This window comes from Camponotus vicinus, unplaced genomic scaffold (genome assembly GCF_025532165.1).
Source record: "Camponotus vicinus isolate PSW18456_S1 unplaced genomic scaffold, iyCamVici1.0 SCAF_11, whole genome shotgun sequence".
Classification (NCBI taxonomy): Eukaryota; Metazoa; Arthropoda; class Insecta; order Hymenoptera; family Formicidae; genus Camponotus; species Camponotus vicinus.
The window spans coordinates 7,056,670-7,074,046 of record NW_028141947.1 but is presented as its reverse complement, the minus strand read 5'-3'; the positions used below and the strand labels follow the sequence as shown (position 1 = coordinate 7,074,046).

Here is a 17,377-nt window from a genome sequence, read left to right as displayed (position 1 = left end):
TAGGGTAACCAGCACGATCAAGCACGATTAGCCAATCAAAGTCAGTTGTGTCCAATTGTACTGTGTCTAATCGGAAGTGTCTCGCTGCATATGCATAATATAAGACCATATGAACCAATGAGCATCGAGTATTAAGTCGCCATATTGACTTACATAACATAATACTCTAGCTAGAATTCCTAAAAAAAACAAGCTCTATCATTGGATATCGGACGCAGTGTGAATCCAGCATAAAATTTTAGCATAAGCAATTCGACCAATCACGGTTGAGATCTTAAGCAATCGTTTTGAAACGTAAGCAGCACTGAAGATTCCCTATGATTGAAATTGTTACGTCTTAAGTTTTACGGCTTAAATTTTTTTATGTGCCCGGGCCTTAATGGCTTCTGCAGACAGGACGCGGTAACGCTTGCTGTGCGGCAAATCGTAACACGATAGCCTGATTGGCTATCGTCTTTTGCTCTTATGGAAAAGTTGTAAATTGATTGGTTACCGTGTCGTCTTTTGCCGCGCGGCAAACGTTATCGCGTCCTATCTGCAGGAGCCATAAGGCTGACATTACATAGTTTTGTTCTGTGTCCAAGAATATTTCAATCTTAAAAAAAATATTTATTTCTAACATTTTTTAAAAACGGATAATATTAAAAGTAACACATTTATTTTTTAAATAATCTAAAAAAGAATGAATTTATATATTTTAATGAAGACAAAATATGTTTACAGACGGAGCAAATAGGTGAAAACAAATAAAGGTGCAATCAATGCGCTCGGAAAATTTGTCGTTTGACATATGTAATATCGGCCTTAGACAAAAGCCTTCCCTAAAATATTCAAAAGAAATATAGAAAATTGAAAATACTAATATACTCCACATACCAAATCCAAACTAATTTGAAATACAAAGAAAATAACTTTATTGTTGTGGATCTGACAAAGAAATACAAAATTAGAAAACAATGAATAAAGTAATATAATCTTTAATGTTTAATAAATGCGTAACATTGCTTTTTTTCGTATTTCAAATATTTTGTGTTTTAAGTATTAATTTTGGATACAAAGATTTCGATGTAAAGTTTTAACAAGATTGTGCAGTAAAAATCTTGTCTTTTGAATAGATACATAATTATACATATATGGTATAATTGCATAATGTATTGCATATTTATAAATTAATAATTAATAAGAAAATAATGAGATATATGATGTATAAAAATAGTTATTTGGATTTGGTATGTGGAGTAAATATAGTATTCTCAATGTTATACAGGGTTTAGCAAAAGTGTGGAAACCCCTTAATATTTCGAAAAATACGCATTTTAAAAAAAAATGTTTCATACAAGTTATAGTGTTTTATGTGGCGCATTACATAGCAACATTATTATGACCTCGAATAGCGTTGTCAAGGTTATGTGAAGGTCACCTCCAACTTTTTAAATGGGACACCCTATATGCTTTTGCATATTCTTGTAGCTTATCTCGAGAGCTTTCCAAAACACTATAATTAAGTTAGTTTTCATTAAGTACTTTCCGAGTTATGAGGCTTGAAATCATTTCTTAATTTTACATAAACCATAAAATATATAGTAAAATATTCATTTTTCGATTATCTTACCTTAATACTTTTATGTACAAAATAATGAGAGGAATCAATTGGTGTAAAGAAAAAACAGTTGTTTTTAAGAAAAAATATGTAATTTGCAATTAACAATTACATCTTTTTTTTTTAAACAACTATGTGTTTTCTTTACACCAATCGATTCCTCTCATTATTTTGTACATAAAAGTATTAAGGTAAGATAATCGAAAAATAAATATTTTACTAGATATTTTATGGTTTATGTAAAATTAAGAAATTATTTCAAGCCTCATAACTCGGAAAGTACTTGATGAAAAAATACTTTATTATAGTGTTTTGGAAAGCTCTCGACATAAGCTATAAGAATATGCAAAAGCATATACGGTGTCCCATTTAAAAAGTTGGAGGTGACCTTCACATAACCTTGACAATGCTATTCGAGGTCATAATAATGTTGCTGTGTAATGCGCCACATAAAACCCTATAACTTTTGTATGAAACATTTTTTTTTAAAATGCGTATTTTTCGAAATATTAAGGGGTTTCCACACTTTTGCTAAACCCTGTATATTCCTTTTGAATATTTTATTTGTGCAAATGACAATTTCGTAAACAGTAGAAATAAACAGTAGAAATAAAAGATTGTAGATAAAGTTTATATAAATTTTTACATTTTACGTTTACTTCAATTGTTTGTACTTTACGTGTATCCTACATATTGGACATTGTACTATCATTTCTTCATCGTTATTATTTATTAAATGTAAGGCGCAGTTATAACAAAATATATGTCCGCACCAAATCTCAGCACCAAAAGATTCCATTACAATTATTTCCCGACATATCGGACACTCTAATGGCAGTGTATTATGGATGTGTCGGCGATTACAATTTGTTCGTTTACACGTATTTTTTTTTAAATCGCCGCATACGTCGACTCTTTGTAATGTTCGGCCAACTTCTCTTTTTAGATTATCCGTTGGTTTTCCCGTGATCATGTATCGATACTGCTCGACACTAGTGCAATGCAGATATGGGCAATTCTTTTTCGTACACTTGGTATTTTGGTATTGATAACAATATTTATATGAATGGACAAAATCACAATCTAAATTTGCGCAATCAGTTTTTTGGCAAGTATTTTGCAAGATATTTCCTGAAACATTTCTTGATGTATTATTTTATAAAATTACATAAACTACAATACCTTATAATGTGTTATAAAATATAAAGATTTATGAATAATATTAAAGTTATAACTACCTTGTTCTAAGCCATAAAATGACATATTTAACGACATATATAAAACGACAGAATGAAAATAAAATATATCCGGATATGAAATAATCAATTAATATTCTTTTCACAATAACATTTGCAGAAAAACAAGAAAAACGACAACAGTAAGCATGGCACAAGCGAAAACGACATGAGCAAAAATAATACATAAGCCTATGTAATATAACCTATACGAAATTACATGCCGGTAATATACATAGGCCGGTATTCATAGTCCGTTCTTATATTTAAGATCGTCTTAAGAACCCATTCAACCAATCAATGACCGCATTGCAGCTATTTGATTGGTTGAATGGGTTCTTAAGACGATCATAAATATAAGAACGGACTATGAATACCGGCCATAGACGTAACATATATATAGACTGCGCGTTGCATGGCCGATTTCATAATGTCTGTTCTTTTTAGCAGAACTGGCTGCATTAGTACAAAGTTTATACTTTTTGCCTCCCTTGGTAAGAAATCATTACTTTTACGTTATGTTACTGTAGCAAAGTCATCTTTTAAGTTTGTTTTCGTCGTATATGCTTTTCGCTTTTATATGCTTTAACACGCTCTTACTCGCTTCAATGCATTTCTATTGATTGTACAAACAAATTGGAGAGCATTTGAGCGAGTAGAAACATGAGACACGCAACGCGAACAAACCATTTATCTCTACTTTCAATAAAATATCGCCCATTTGCTACAACAGTACAGACTTAGCAGTTTGCTACATGCCAATGACACAACTCAAAAATAATGATTTTTTTCCAAGGGGAGGAAAAAAGAAAAACTCTGTACTAATGCAGCCAATTTTATCAAAAAAGAACAGGCCTCATGAAATCAGGTCATGCAACGCGCGATCCATAAATAACGTCTATGATATAATCAGCATATGATTTCGTTTAGCTTGTTATATTGACTTATGTAGTATTTTATATTATGTGATAATCTTGAATTTTTGTATTCAAACTTATTATCTATAAACAAAATATTTGAAGCATAAAAAGAGAAGAGAGGTTATTGTTGTGATATTAAAATAATTGCAAAGTTGGAAAACAATTAATAAGGAATAATCTTTAATATTCAATTAAATGCGTTACATAAACAAATTAAAAAATATTAATATTCGCATCTCTTTTACTAACCTTGCACCTTTATTTGTTTTCTTCTATTTGCTCCGTCTGTAAACATATTTTGTCTTCATTAAAATATATAAATTCATTCTTTTTTAGATTATTTAAAAAATAAATGTGTTACTTTTAACATTATCTGTTTTTAAAAAATGTTAAAAATAAATATTTTTTTTAAGATTGAAATATTCTTGGGCACGGAACACAAGTACAAGTTTAAAATTTTTTTAACATATGCTGTGTAAATACTGCAAAATTTTTTCCAGATATTTTGGAGAAAAAGCATAATCTTCCAATTCCAGTATTCATATATCGCTTATTTGCTGCAACGGTAACATAATTCAAAATTTGCTTTAAGTCATTGAAAAAAACAGTTTTTGTTTGTACTTTTTATTAGTAGAATAACAAAAGTGATTAAAAAGCTCTATGAAAGAGTTGTTTCACTTTAGTATCAAAATTATAATAAATCATAACGTTCAAAGTCATTTTCTGGAAAATCATTATTTTTGAATATCATTATACTACTGTTGTAACAGATTAAGTCACTGGTATAGTGGTAAATTAGCCATATATTGTTAAAAGCAGAGATGAAAAGAATTTATTATCTTCATACTTACATAACATAATAAACTTTTCCCATGTATTACATTTTACGCAATGATATTCTGGCAAGGCACCATCTACACGAAATTGCAGTCGTTTCATACAATATTTGCAATAGACGTGGCCACAAATCAATGCCTCCATGTCTTCGTTTAATATTATGTAACATTTGTTGCATACTGGAGGAGTATTATTTACTGAAAGTATAGTAAATATATTTGTTAATTTATATCATAGCAATTTAAGTTACCAACTAAAGTGTTTAAATAGTTAAAGAAGCTTACTATTGTTATTATTGTTGGAAACTGTTCCACATGATAAACATGGCCATAGACACTCTCCCAGCAGGTATAATGAACATGTATGTGCTCTTAATTCCGTTGAATAGGATTCTCGTAAAATGAAAGCTAAACGCTTCATCTCATTATATACCGTTTCACGAAACGGTCGTACATTTTTATTAAGCTCAACAATTTCATCCTTCGTTAGATGTACAAATTTGCACAATCTATTCCCGTTACAAGATTCATTACTGCAGGCAATAATTTTATGCTGCATTTTGCAAGGATTTCTGAAGCACACGCGTATCATATAGTCATGACAAATCATTTTGCAGTACTAGAACTTTTTTTGAAATCACAGACAATGACATATTTAACAACATATATAAAACAGAATGAAAATAATGTATATTTCGGATATGATTTAATATTGTTCTCACAATAATGTTTGCGAAAAAGAAACGACAACAGTAAATAACACACAAGCGAAAACGACATGAGCGGAAATACTACCTATATCATAGACGTAACAATATATAGACAGCGTGTTTTATGGCCGATTTCATAGGGCTCCTGCACACAGGACGCGGCAACGCGTTCCGCGTGGCGGAAGACGACGCGGTAGCCAATCAGCAGATACGTAACATCTACCGCGCGTCAAAGTTGAACTCAATCCAACTTTTGTATTGGGTCATGCGTCGGCTTCCGCCGCGCGGCAAATGTTGCCGCGTCCTGTGTGCAGGAGCCTATAAGGTCTATTCTTGGTAGAAGTAGCTGCATTAAGCCCGTATCAGATTACGCATTGAAAATTGAAGATTAAAGATTAAAATTAAAATTTGATCAATCAGGACTTGCTCTGCGCACAATAGGAAAAATATTAAATATTAAATATTAATTATTAAATATTAAATATTATATTATTTTAAAACAAGGAAATGAAATGGACTAATGCACAATGCATTGAGAATTAGCAATAAAGAATCAAAATGACGGAATATAAATATTGAATATTAAACTCGTTTAATATTTCGTCGAGTTAATATTAATATGTTCAATTCGAGTTATGAATATCATGTACATAACACAAAATTTTTTCTCAGGGAATTAATTCGATCGTTATATTTATTTATATGAAATATTGAATCAGCATGTGGCTAATGTTTTAGTTAACATATAGCTTACTAAACATGAAACAGATTCAGAATAAATTGCAAAATATTAAAAGTATAACTGTAATTATTCTGTTATATGCAACAATATCAATTCTGCTTATGTGCAATGAAGAATATTATTCCAAATTTTATTCTATTTTATGTAATACACTACTTTTAAAAAAGAATTGCTTATTTGTAATTTTAACGAAAACATCTATGGGTATTTATAGCGCTAAAGAATGCTTCTGAAACATATTTTATGTTACATTTTGTATACAAAGAGTAATGAATTCTAAACAATAAAAATAAATTCGCAACAGAATCATTATGCTTCGTTAATAATAGTAGAGACATTTATGCCTAAATGAATTCTGTGACTTTCTAAGAATTTATAAGAAATGTTTATCTATTGCAAAACTGGTAGTAATTTCTATATAAGATTATCCAGAAATTTTTTTATTTCATTTTTTAAAATTATATTTTTCATGTTAACGTTTTTAACACTTTAAGGTAAATATTGACTTATGATTTCTCGCACACAAATTCCGTAACTGTAAGCATAACCGTGGAAATCAACCAATAACAATAAATGTTTAAATTCTATTGATTCAATAGCCGCTTGTTATTGTTTCATTTTCACGGTTATGATTATGTTTATGGCTGTGGAATTCATGTGCGAGAGCCCAGCATGTGATAAATGCGTGCATGCGCGTGCGCTTCTTCCCACGCTTCTTCCCGCGCTTTTTTCTGCCATGTTTAGTCTTCTACTTATGCTCGTGTCGTTACATGTCTGATGTGCTTTTGCCATAATAGCACTTTTGTTGTAACGTGCTCGTGTTGTATCCAATAAATGCAGCGTATGCGTTTCTTGCGTTTTTCCTCTATACGTAATTTTTAATCCATATTATGCTCGTGTCGTTATATCTGCCTGAAATACTGTTGTCGTAACCGCTTTTGTTGTTATTATCGTGTTCGTGATATATCTCCAAGTAACAATTAGAAGAATATCAAATATACTGTAAAAATATTTTGTGCGAAGATCAGTATTGTTCTTATCCAAATCTATTGTTGTCTCATTATCAATGTAAGTAATATAGTATCGGTAGTAAAATTTCATATTTGATACATATTAAGATGTTTAATGAAGCTATTAGTAGACATGTACATATTTACAAACAGTATCTTTTTTGTCAGAAATTATTTTTTGTTAATTAATTCATTATATGAAATATTTAATCAACATGTAACTATTGCTACTGTTAACATGATTAAACTAAATTAAAAAACTTAAAATGTGATACTATAGTAAAAATAATATATATAATAATATAAGGTGAAAATCACTCAATAATATAGTTGCTCAATAGTATATTGTTACAGTGTACTACTTATTAGTTACAGTGTACTACTTATTTATAAAGAATTTATGCAAAGATTGTTTTACATTTTACTGCATTTTTAAAGAAATATTGTTTATTTTCAATTCTCATTCATTTTTAATGGAAAGTCTATGTGTTAAAAGCCTAAGTAAAATACTATCACTTAATTTAAAAGTATATATTAATTGAAAACAGAGTATATTAACATATTTTCAACGAAATGCAATATTTAAGTGGCATGTATTTCTTTCATTATAGATGCAAGTTGTTCCTGCAAGAAAGAAGGGATCATTTCTTTATGTATATGATGATTATTTGTACTATATGGACAATCGCTATGACAATGTCTTTCGATGTAGCACACGGAGGACAACCAAATGTTCAGGCTCCGCTGTTCTTCAGGATAATATTTTAACCATTTTAAAAGGACATAATCATCCAAAGTCACCATTCATTAAAGAACAGATTGAAATGAAAGAAGAAATGCTAAGACTCTCTCGTGAAACTCATATTGCACTAAAAGAAATTTTTGATTCAGTGTGCAGAAGGTAAAATTATTTCCCTTTTTTCTATATATTTCATTAAAATTTCTATTTGTAACATAATTTTGAACTGGGATTTCATTGTTTTAAGATATCTTTAATATCGAAATACTGTGATTATAGACAGTATCTTTCTTTTAAGAAATTATTTTTTGTTAATTAATTCATTATATGAAATATTTAATCAACATGTAACTATTGCTACTGTCATGCATGATTAGACTAAATTAAAAAAATTAAAATGTGATACTATAGTAATAATAATATATATAATAATATAAGGTGAGAAAGAACATATCTCTGATATTTCTGAGCATCTTCAGTTTTAATTTTTGATGTGCTTAGATTTCTTGATTTTATGTATTTTGTACAAAAGAATAATCCGTGTATTGAAATTATTGTTATCAGATGGATCGAATAACATAGACGTTCAGGCAGAAATTGTCAAATCCAAATTAATAATTAATAATTAATATTTATAGTTTAAATAATTTATTAAATTTACATTTTTTTGCATAATACATTTAAAATAGTCTGATATGTGTTCAAATACAATTTATAAATAATATTATTTATAAAACAATTTATAAAACTAGTTATTACAAAATTAGTTCTTTTGACTTATTGTTAGTAAGTTATATTGATTTGAAAGCACAATAATTTTGTAATATCTTGAACAATTACATTTTATAGCTTTGACATATTTTCAACATGTTGATTTTGATTTGAATGTTTAAACCTTCTCTTAGTAGTTTTTTTATTAATTGAAAGATAAAATATATTTTGTATAAAAATCCGTTTGTTGACTTCTGAATTTAATTATTAACTTATAAGTCTTTATTGAATAATTGTTTCAACAAATAAATAGCTGCAGTGTTTAATCGGTTCTTTTAGAAAACTTTAAATACAATTTTGTGTTAAATTATTGTCTATAATTTTTGCATCTTTAATTATATTATTGGATGCGTTCACTGTTTTTTCAATCATACTTTTTTCCAATAGGTACAATTTTATTTAAACTTGAACATTTTAAATTTTTTTACATCGACTTGGATTGTTTATTTTAATTGATTGCGTACTTCTATTAATACAATTAAAAACATTATTTTGCTAATATATATAATTACGTTATATTTTTATTAGTTTCAAATATGTTGCTCTTCATTTACATTAGTTTTTCAATTTACATTAGTTTCACAGTCTTATAAAAATTTAATACAAATTATTTTTATTGCACTTTATCAGTGCATCAGTCACTAGAGTAAATTCGTTAAAAAATTATAAAAAAATCAATCCATTTGTATGTTTGTATTTTCACAAAGATTTTTGTATTGTATAAGATATTGCATTATATTTACCGTCTCTCTTTTTCTCAGCAACCCAAATGCAGCACAATATTTGAGTTTTGCAAGTGTAAGATGTAACATGCATCGTGAACGTACAAAAAGTCGGCCGTCCATACCTGATACATTGGCATCGTTATATGACATTTTAGACTTCTGATATCATGCAAAATATCTATAAAGAAAACATAACAACTGATGAAAAAAGTGCAATAATTTTCTAAACCAATTATTTACTACAAGCATTATCTTCTGCTACTGAAATCTATGTCGATGGAACTTTTTCTATAAGTATACAACTGTATTTTCCTGTAATTTAGAAATTTTATATAAATTTTATATAAATTTTTTATAAGAGTTTTTATAAAATATAACTGTATTTATAAAATATCGTAACTGTACCGCCAAGATATAACATATAGGTCAATGAGTCTAATTACGTTTTATTTACTATTTAACTTTATTTACTAATTAACTTTATTTACTAATTAATTTTTATTTTTTATATCTTTCCTAAGGTTCTCCCACGTAAGCCTCATATTGCGCACCTTTACTCCGTACATATATACGATATATGGATATGGTAAGATATTTATTGAAATTATTCAGTTTTTTAAAGCATCAAGAATAAATAACAAAAATGAATAACTTGATTTTTTCAGGGTATCGCAACATTATTTATATTATGTGATGTACGTATAATAACCTTGTATGACGCTTTATGGGATAAAATTACACAACTGGTACTACAACTTGAACAAAATATTAAGTTCATTATGGGTGACTTTGAAATGGCTGCAGTAAAATCGTTGAACAAAAAATTTCCTAGAGCTAACTTAACTGGATGTTGGTTCCATTTCAATCAGGTATATATATATATATATATATATATATATATATATATACAGGGTGATTCTAAATAACTTTATGCTTTTGCAAAAACATAATCTTGACCGAATTCTAAGACGATTTTTCCTTTGGCAAAATTTCATCCGAAGCTTAGTTTTTGAATTATTAAAGGAAGTAGTTAACGTATGACGGGTCGAATACAAGAGGCAGGCAAGGGTGACGCGATTCACCGTCAGACGCGGGTGCTTACGCGGGGCGCCTGCTGCGATCAGCTGGTCGCTATACACATACAGACACACATGCGAACACATACATTCTCTCTCTGTCTGTCTGTCTCTTTCTCTCTCTCTCTCTCTCCCCCCCCTCTCGCTCATTCGCCCACTCACCTGTTTTTTTTTTTTTTTTTTTACGAGAGAGGGGAAAATGCATTTTATGCATACCCACCGGTCGATCCAGTGAGTTATGTGGGACTCGAGTACCAAGTCGAATTACCAACTCGGTACTCCCTACCCACTAAAAACCCCTCTCTTTTCACGAATTTCCTTTGACACACCGTCCCTCTGACTTCCCGAGATCTGTTTTCACATAACGTCAAAAAATAGTTATTATTACCTTGTTCGATGACTTTTGATGTATGGCTGTAATTGCTTGAAGGAGAAATGAATTTTCCGATAGATCGTTCTCAAATTTAACGTAGATATCACGTTGCAAAAGACAAGAAATCCACACTAAATTATTAACTGAAAGTTTTTCTCCTTTCATGAACTGTATTCTTTTATAAACTTTAACGTAATCACATTTATTTACTCACTCGATGAGACGAGAAATTTACTAATGACTCTATCACTAATCACTATTAATCACTGTCGAATAATAACTGTTGGCGATTAAAAATCACTCGATGAAAGAAACACGCGCGGACACGTTACTACACGACGCGACGACGCGACAATGCGACGATAATTACTCGGCGACTGCAAGCAGTTTTTTGTCATGGTAGGTTGCGGTAGGTTAAGGTACTACTGGCGCTATCGAACGCGATCATGTGTTCGATTGAAGAATGCGGTAAACATAATAAACATTTAACATATTAATATTATTATTATCATGAATGTGTGATATCCATACATCGTATGATATCTATTTAAAAATTAATTAGATTAAATAAGTGTTTTTAAAATATTTATTACTTTTACTATTATCTTAAATAAATATTTAATATTAATATTTTGTATGATAATAGTAAAAGTAATAAATATTTTAAAAACACTTATTTAATCTAATTAATTTTTAAATAGATATCATACGATGTATGGATATCACACACATTCATGATAATAATAATATTAATATGTTAAATGTTTATTATGTTTACCGCATTTTTCAATCAAACACATGATCGCGTTCGATTGCGCCAGTAGTACCTTAACTTACCGCAACCTACCATGACAAAAAACTGCTTGCAGTCGCCGAGTAATTATCGTCGCATTGTCGCGTCGTCGCGTCGTGTAGTAACATGTCCGCGCGTGTTTCTTTCATCGAGTGATTTTTAATCGCCAACAGTTATTATTCGACAGTGATTAATAGTGATTAGTGAGAGTCATTAGTAAATTTCTCGTCTCATCGAGTGAGTAAATAAATGTGATTACGTTAAAGTTTATAAAAGAATACAGTTCATGAAAGGAGAAAAACTTTCAGTTAATAATTTAGTGTGGATTTCTTGTCTTTTGCAACGTGATATCTACGTTAAATTTGAGAACGTACGATCTATCGGAAAATTCATTTCTCCTTCAAGCAATTACAGCAATACATCAAAAGTCATCGAACAAGGTAATAATAACTATTTTTTGACGTTATGTGAAAACAGATCTCGGGAAGTCAGAGGGACAGTGTGTCAAAGGAAATTCGTGAAAAGAGAGGGGTTTTTAGTGGGTAGGGAGTACCGAGTTGGTAATTCGACTTGGTACTCGAGTCCCACATAACTCACTGGATCGACCGGTGGGTATGCATAAAATGCATTTTCCCCTCTCTCGTAAAAAAAAAAAAAAAAAAAAAAAAACAGGTGAGTGGGCGAATGAGCGAGAGGGGGGGGGAGAGAGAGAGAAAGAGACAGACAGACAGAGAGAGAATGTATGTGTTCGCATGTGTGTCTGTATGTGTATAGCGACCAGCTGATCGCAGCAGGCGCCCCGCGTAAGCACCCGCGTCTGACGGTGAATCGCGTCACCCTTGCCTGCCTCTTGTATTCGACCCGTCATACGTTAACTACTTCCTTTAATAATTCAAAAACTAAGCTTCGGACGAAATTTTGCCAAAGGAAGAATCGTCTTAGAATTCGGTCAAGATTATGTTTTTGCAAAAGCATAAAGTTATTTAGAATCACCCTGTATAGGATTTACAAACATATAATCATTCAATCGTAGTATATTAGACGCGCGGGCGTATGTGTGTGCATCTGCGCAGTAAATATAGTATGCTATTAATATATATTAAATATTAATAAATATTTTATTAATAAATGATTATATGAAAAAGATTTAAAAATTTTAAAAATTATTAAACTTTAGAAGGGCAGAGGTTTTCTCATGACTTTTTTCAAATTTTTGTCTCATGACAGTTTTCAGTTTAGAATATATAAAATTTTCATAAAACAATATTTTTGTAAAATTACTGCTTATATTAAGTAATAAATATAAAGATATTTTACGTGAAATACTATTATAAAAATATATTAAAAATATATCAGTTTTTTATTTTATTATTATTTATTATATTTATTTTTATGTATATTAAATTTAATGTATCATAAATATAATATAATAATATAACATAATATAATAATATAATTAAATATATAATATAATAAATATAATATAATATTTATAAAATAAATAAATATAATATTTAAATATAAATATATTTATTATATTAAAATATCATTATTAAAATTACTTTTTCCTAATAAATATTTATAATGATACAATTTTGGTTCATTTTCAGGCATATTCTTAAGAATTCAAATTATTAAAGGATTCTTTTTATACATTAAGTATATTTTCCAATACATACAATTATAGCATTTGATAGAATTATTCAGGGGTGTCATTACGTTTTTTTTCGAGACTAAGCCTGTATTATAGGAGTTAGTTATTTTTTAAACGTTCATATTGTCACTTCCTGTCACAAACTTTTTAGAATTATTAAATTATTATAACAACTCCATTGATTTGTTTTCAAATCTTCTATTTAATGACACTAGAGCCAGATCAATTCAAAATTAATTTTTCTGTAATAATCCTGTGCACTTAAAAACACATTACTTTGGCTACTAGAATTGGAATCTATGCGTTCGGGAATGTTTCACGGACATTTTAAAGAAGGCTTTTCTACATGAGTCTCAAGCCTTTTATACAATTTTGATCCAAATTTTATTAAATTTTTTTTCTTGTTTATCTGCAGAATTTTATTTTCTTACAAGATAAACATTTGCTTGCGATTTATTCACGCAAAGCTCTTTTTTTTAAACAATATTTAAAATTTCAATTTGTTCAAGAACTTTAATTATTATTTTAAATGAAAATTCAAACGAGAGCAAGCTCCGCAAAAATTCTTACTCTTTGACTAAATATGTAAAAGAATCAATGTCTTGAGCAGCTTTTTTTATCAAAATAAATTTATTAATAGCAATTGTGTAATTTTCATAAATAGATTTTAATGATTTTAATGATTTTAATGATTTTATTCATACAGTCTATCTGAAATATTAAATACATTATTTTATTTTGTTAAGAAATTTTAAATTTCATAAATGTTTATTTTTGAATCTGAGTAACATTTGTTTTTGAAATGTATTTCTTAAATAATATTTAAGATAGCTCTTTTTTGGAAAATTTTTTTCATTTAAACAACTATTTTATTTGTAGAGGTCTACAATTCCATACCTAGACTTTAATGAGCCCTAGTCAGTACCAAAGCTACCAGGGTCGTAATGACGCTCCTGGAATTATTCATATTATTTAAATTGAAAACTATAAAGTATTGTTAGCATCGTTTATCTTATTTCAGAGTTTTTCAATGCAGACAGAATATGCCATACGTCATAAAACACTTGTTTTTCATAAAATTGCATTGCGTTAATTAAATTACATTTTATTTTCCAGGCTGTACTACGTAAATGGCGCAAACTACGTCTTTCAAATATTCCAAAAAAAGTACTTTTGATGACTGATATTGCCTTTGTTACCACCAGATATGTTTCAAGAAGCTTTATTTATAATACAAACCGAAGCTGATCAACTTTCTAATGAACATCCAGATATTTTACAATTTATGTCATATCTGAGGCTTACCTGGTCAAACATGGTATCAAAAATTAGTACTTATCGTTGTCCTGTGCGTACTAACAACATAGTAGAAAGTTTTCATAACATTGCGGCACAGAAATTAGGAACGAGAAATATTAATGTTTGGACATTTCTAGGTAATTTCTATATTTCTATATTTTATAAAGTATTTTCTTTTAAATATAAAATTCTTCAATATGACTATATTTATGCGAATATATATTGCATGAAATTACAGCAGGAATGGTGTCCGTCGGCAACTTCAGGAGCACATGCATACACATAAAGTTAGTACATACGTATACGTAAGATTTCTGTTGTATGCGTGTAAAGCTAAAGTTTCGACGGACACCATTCCTGCCGGTATCTGTACATGATGTATCATTTTACATATGTGATATTGATTTAAAGTATTTTTACCATAAAATAATACATATATGACACGTTATATTTTAAGTAAAAACGTGAGTTTAATGTGAAAATTGATGTAGCATTTTTCCGCATTGTGAATTACTTTAAATATACAATTTTTAAGTGAATAAATATATTTGTTTTTAGAAAATGAGTCAAAACCGAAATTTTTTGTTTGGAGCGATCACTCTTATTCTCCACTTCATTTTATACATTCTCTTCTTATGTTGCTATGTTCTTTTAGTTCGCTTTATATTTTATACATTGTTTTATCTCTTTTCCAGATAAATTAGAACATCTAATTACTGATCAAGAATTAGATTTACGTCGATTAAACAATGGTATTAGATCTCGACGACTTCGCACAAGGGCAAGAAGAGAACTAGATTCTAAAATTATAAATGCACAAGAGGATTTAGTTAATCAAAGGTATCATTTTATTATTTTGTAATAATTTGCATATCAAATTAATTAATGAATAATTATATATATATATTAAACTTCAATTTTTTCAGATTATCACTAAGGAAATTTTTATTAATGTTCACCACCAACAATAATATATTTCTAATGGAACAAATGGAACAAATGGTATCACTAGAGGGTAAATACACTACGGTTATATTATATTTATGATCATGTAATTATACATAGATACATGTCACAATTTGTATGATATTTAAAAATAAAATTATAGTGTTAATTTATTACTGCATAAATTTATTCTGAAAATACTTTTATATTTGTTTCTTATCAGACGCTAAATTAACAAATGATGAACAAATAGACATGGAGTTGTTCTCGAATGATTTGGACGAAACTTTTCAACAACAAACAAGTAAATATCACTGCTTTAACTATCTTCTTCACATCTCAGAATATTTTTCAAAAAAGTAATTAGTTCTTGATATAGTATACTTCCTTATTTTATTTTCCTGTTTCAGGAAGACAAAATAGAAGAAAATCTCTACACGTACATAAAAATGTACCCAGTCAAAGAGAGGGAGTACAGAATATATTTAGAAATAACGACGAAGACAATTTCTCGGATACACAGACAATAATACATGAGCATCCTAGAGTAATTATTTATGATGCAGAGGATGAGATTTCTGTAATACAAGGTAATTTACAGATCAAGATATTTTTAAAGAAAATTTATATTATAAAATTTATATTATAAATCTATATGAAAATGCTTACCTGTTTTTTTTTGCAGATGCTGAAGTAACAAGTAATGAATCAGTAGACATGGAGTTGTTTTCTAGTCAAAGAGAACAATTACAAGGTTCATTGAGGGATAATCATGAAGAAAATTCTTCGAATACACAGGCAGTAAGACATGAGCATCCTAACATGGAGTTGTCTTCTAGTCAAAGAGAACAATTACAAAGTATATTGAGGGATAATCATGAAGAAAATTCTTCGAATACACAGGCAGTAAGACATGAGCATCCTAACATGGAGTTGTTTTCTAGTCAAAGAGAACAATTACAAAGTACATTGTTACGTCCTATTTTATCGTTTATTCAACGTTTCTGCAGGGCTCACCGTGCAAGTACGAACAATTAGTATCTCTCAATTTCTTTTTCAGGGAAACCTGCTTGGCCGGCTATACCCTGGGACGCCGAGAGATTCAGGATCTTGTAAACGCTTCTTTTCAGAGATAATTTAAGGTTGACAAATAAATAAATGGATTTGTATTATAATTTTCTATTTTTTTTATTTCATTCCCTTATCCATGTACATTAAATGCAATTTTTATGTTGAATATAAAAGAATATAATAATAATTTTCTTGTTGATGCTAATGTATTTTATTTTTATAGGTCTACAATCATATCAAGGAATTCCTCGCTGCTTAAATAGTCGAGGAGTTGATTTATTTCAAAATCTGTAAAACTCTCTTCGCTCGGAGAGATGTCTATAGGTTCTAAATCTATTTCTCCAAGAGCGACCGGGGAATAATTTGGGGTAAAATAATCTGAGAATGGGTCAGGAGTTCGTGGAGGGCTTGGCGGCGGTGAAGTCTGGACTTGTTGGTCCCTTGTTGCAGGGATTCCTGCGTTGCGCTCCCAAGCGCGGAGTAGTCCTAGCGGGATCCCGTCCGTTCGGTTATCCAAATCGAGAATTATTGTAGACGCGTCGCTTGATGTGTTCGAATCTATTGAGTCAAATTCTCCTTCCGCAGACTCTGCGCTGACTGGTACCGCTGGGGGATTGCTGTTGTTGGTTTCTGGATTATATTCAGGGGGCAAGGGGGCGAAAGAAAAGTCAAAAGGGGTATCCTCGCGATCGGTGGCGGCGCGTATAATATTAGAGGGAATGTTATCCCTGTCCACAAATAATTGTTGTGCCACGGAAGGACGATCTCGCAATAACCGTTGTCTATTTATTTCTCGGCGAGCTAGCCTGCGTTTCGCAAAGGGAATTCGCGGCGGGTTATGGGATCTGGACGTCGGGTGTTGACCATCTATTAATGAA

At 29.8% G+C, this 17,377-nt stretch overlaps 1 protein-coding gene and 1 pseudogene across 1 annotated transcript; one reads left to right on the top strand and one right to left on the bottom strand.

Annotated features, from left to right (window-relative positions):
- Window positions 1-804: 804 nt before the first annotated feature.
- On the bottom strand, window positions 805-5,201 carry LOC145962254 (uncharacterized). The gene is made up of 3 exons (XM_083083215.1): window positions 4,877-5,201; window positions 4,607-4,789; window positions 805-821 (listed from the first exon to the last, which is right to left on the bottom strand). The coding sequence occupies exons 1-3, from the start codon at window positions 5,199-5,201 to the stop codon at window positions 805-807; spliced, it is 525 nt and encodes a 174-aa protein (XP_082939341.1).
- Window positions 5,202-7,664: 2,463 nt separating this feature from the next.
- Window positions 7,665-16,544, top strand: LOC145962253 (uncharacterized; annotated as a pseudogene).
- The last annotated feature ends 833 nt before the right edge of the window (window positions 16,545-17,377 follow it).

What these genes read in the sequence shown, in the direction of transcription:
- LOC145962254 (XM_083083215.1), bottom strand. Translation starts at nt 5,201, where the DNA reads ATGATTTGTCATGACTATATGATACGCGTGTGCTTCAGAAATCCTTGC. An exon ending in TTCCAACAATAATAACAATA is followed by an intron (nt 4,790 to 4,876) that starts GTAAGCTTCTTT and finishes CTATACTTTCAG; the next exon opens with TAAATAATACTCCTCCAGTA.